General features: G+C 38.4%; 1 protein-coding gene across 1 annotated transcript; it reads right to left on the reverse strand.

Annotated features, from left to right (window-relative positions):
• Nucleotides 1-716: 716 nt before the first annotated feature.
• On the reverse strand, nucleotides 717-1,999 carry LOC111786261 (pentatricopeptide repeat-containing protein At2g41720-like). The gene is made up of 4 exons (XM_023666571.1): nucleotides 1,552-1,999; nucleotides 1,210-1,382; nucleotides 958-1,063; nucleotides 717-807 (listed from the first exon to the last, which is right to left on the reverse strand). The coding sequence occupies exons 1-4, from the start codon at nucleotides 1,951-1,953 to the stop codon at nucleotides 802-804; spliced, it is 687 nt and encodes a 228-aa protein (XP_023522339.1). The 5' UTR covers nucleotides 1,954-1,999; the 3' UTR covers nucleotides 717-801.
• Between the last annotated feature and the right edge of the window lie 1,095 nt (nucleotides 2,000-3,094).

The raw sequence follows: 3,094 nt of genomic DNA on the forward strand, positions 1-3,094 counted from the left end.
AAAAAAAAAAAAAAAAAAAAAAAAGAAATATGACCCAAAAATGCTAAAACTGGGAAGGAGAGGACTTATATCATTCAATCAAAAAGCAATCTATGCATCTACCTCTCCTATGCATGTCATTCCACCCATCCCAGGAATTTCCCCCTAAATACTCCTAATAAAGCTCACGAGAAAACTAGATCACTTGGAATCTAACAAAATACCACATGAAGGTTTTTTTATTATTTTTTTTTTTGGAGAAAAAGCTCCTAAACCAACCTTCTCTTACCCCTCCCTCAAGTCCTCTAAGTTTCCAATAAAAAAATTCATATGTAAAGAGTTGACTCCCTTGCATTTGCAGAAGCATGCTTCCCATTGCAAATATCAGAATAAAAAATCCTTCCACTCCCTTGATCCTCTCCAAAAAGGGTCCTCCCCTCTCCTCACACCCCTCCCTCTTAAAGATTGAGGGATAGGACTATCAGCCAAAAGAAGCCAGGGGCTGAACTTCACTAAGAAATTAGGCAACCAAGCCCAAAAGGTAAAACCCCCTAAAGGTGCAGGCAAAGGATATAGGTGCAGGCAAAGGATATAAAGTATCGATTCAAGAAGAAAAAAATTAGCGCCGCTAAAGGAACCAAATGTGCACAAATGTAAATAAGCTACAAAGGTTGCCCATCGCTGACAGCGAATGGACTTGATGTCCAAATAAATTAAACAAAAAAGTAACTCACACTTCGGTATAAATCCTAGAGCCGAACATAGTGGTACGAGTATAAAACTCTATAGTTCCTGAGGTGTTGATCTTGAAAGTTCGTATTCCTAGTTCTTCATATTGATGAACATTGAAGGGTGAGGAATTATGGGCATACAGATGCATCATATGTATACATATACACTTGACAAATCAAAGGCAAGAAGGTTTCACACAGTCAGTCAGAGACACTAAAATCATAAGGGAAGTATATAAATACATACAGCAGCACGTAGCATGTCCTCCATTATATTCATCGCCCAACGCCATTGGCCTGCTCTACCATGTGCATTGATTAGGGAATTGTAGGTCTCGGCATCAGGTTTGCATCTAATAAGAAATATTGTTCAATCAACAATATTTGAACAGAGCTCAAAATTGCGCCACAACAAGTAAAGCACCAAGAATACTTTCACAGAACCACATAAGAAACACTATTCAATACTTCAACATTACATGGGGAATCTAAGACCTACCTCCATTTTTGCATTTCAAAAAACAAACCACGAGCTTGATCTATTCGGTTATGTCTGGCATGCAACCTTATCATCATATTGTAAATATCGTTACGGGCACAATAATTCTTTTGGTTCTTCATCCAATCAAATACTTGGACGCAGTGTTCAATAGATCCATTTTGAGTCAACTCCTACCACAAGAGGAAAGAACGGTTGATTCAAATCTTCATAACGTAAATGGAACTTATTCAGGACGGTTTCACTAACTTACATCAATCTTGTAAAATCATACCGGTCGAAGAATTAGAGTTTAATCATTGCACAATAAGCTGTTAAAAAGACGGTGTGGAAGGGCGATACCTTCATAAGAGCAGGATAATTCTTCCGAGCAAACCGTCCAACCCAACAATTCAACAAAGCCTCGACATCACCATGGCGTTGTAGCTTCAGAATCCTCTGTACGACCTCAGTGACCGTCCAGTCCTTCTGGAATCGTTCGCCCCCAACTCGAAGCTGGTACCGCCTGGGAATATCGAGTTTTCTGAGCCCGTTAACGAGGGTCCGAACTTCATGCTTGCCATTGTCGTAGTCCACTAAAACTTGCTTTGTCTCTTCGAATGCCGACTCGTTCTTCGAATTCTTGCAAATGATGAGGGTTTTAGGAAAAGTGGAATCCACGCTCCGACCAGTCAAATCGGCGGGATATGAAAATTTGTGGTGGTGAGAGGGGCTGTGGTAGCAGTGTGGTGGCAGCGTCGCCATGGATTAGAGAGGGATAGCATGAGAACTAAAACCAGTCGCGACGAGGACAAGTTTATTAAAAATAAAAAAAAAAATTTAAAGAATATAGGACAATTTCATGACTCACCATTTATTTGAATAATTTGATAGTTTAATTATAATTTTAGTGGGAAGTCGGGAAGAAAAATCCAAAAATGATAATATGGGCTAAATGGTGCGCTTGAGTTGTTACAAATTGTATTAGAGCTAACCACGAGACAGTGAGCCAGCATCACGATAGGTTCACGGAGAAGCTTGGAACAGAAAGCACAAATGGGACAATATCTGCTAGTGATAGCTTGAGCCATTACACACAGTATTAAAGTCAGAACACCGATCGACCTGCTAGTGAGCTTCCCCTAAGGGTGTAGAAACAGTATTAAAGTCTCACATTATTTGGGAAGGAGAACAAAACACCATAAGGGTGTAGAAACCTTCCCCTGATAGACGCCTTTTAAAACCTTGAGGAGAAGCCTAAAAGGGAAAGTCCAAATAACACAATATCTGGCGGTAGGGCTTTGTGATGTTACAAATGGTATCAGAGTCAGACATTGGACGACGTGCCAGCTTTTTCGCTGTCCCTCGAAGGGGGATAGACACGAGGCAATTTGCTAGTAAGGACGATGAGCCTGAAAAGGGAGGTGGATTGTGATGTCACACATTGGTTGGGGAGGAGAACAAAATACCATTTACAAGGGTGTGGGAAACCTTCTCGTGGCAGACGCATTTTAAAGCCTTGAGGGGAAGCTCGGAAGGGAAAGCGGAAAGAGGACAATAACTACTAGCGGTAGGATCTGGGCCGTTACATTCTTCAACTCATCTGAATAAGCTTTGATGTATAAATAAATGATTTTTGTTGATATCATGAATATAAAATAATTTTTTTTTTTTTAAAGGTTNGTAGTATTAATATAACTTTTAAATAAAAGTTTATTAGTATTATTGTAATGATATACATAAAAAATTATCTTTTAATTTTTTTAATAGATTAAAAACTGATAAATATTATTGAAATTAGGTATATAGAAAATATTTTCTAAATTTGGATGTTACTTCAACAAAATTTAATAAAGAAAAAAAAAAGAGCATTTAATATTAATTTGAATAATGGCAAAATAATGGA

This window comes from Cucurbita pepo, unplaced genomic scaffold (assembly GCF_002806865.2).
Source record: "Cucurbita pepo subsp. pepo cultivar mu-cu-16 unplaced genomic scaffold, ASM280686v2 Cp4.1_scaffold001241, whole genome shotgun sequence".
NCBI classification, from domain to species: domain Eukaryota; kingdom Viridiplantae; phylum Streptophyta; class Magnoliopsida; order Cucurbitales; family Cucurbitaceae; genus Cucurbita; species Cucurbita pepo.

Bases quoted from the DNA above. Each gene is read 5' to 3' on its own strand.
- LOC111786261 (XM_023666571.1), bottom strand. From the start codon at position 1,953: ATGGCGACGCTGCCACCACACTGCTACCACAGCCCCTCTCACCACCAC. The intron at 1,383-1,551 runs GTATCGCCCTTC...CTCTTGTGGTAG, and splicing joins ATTATCCTGCTCTTATGAAG to GAGTTGACTCAAAATGGATC. The intron at 1,064-1,209 runs GTAGGTCTTAGA...ATTTCTTATTAG, and splicing joins TTTGAAATGCAAAAATGGAG to ATGCAAACCTGATGCCGAGA.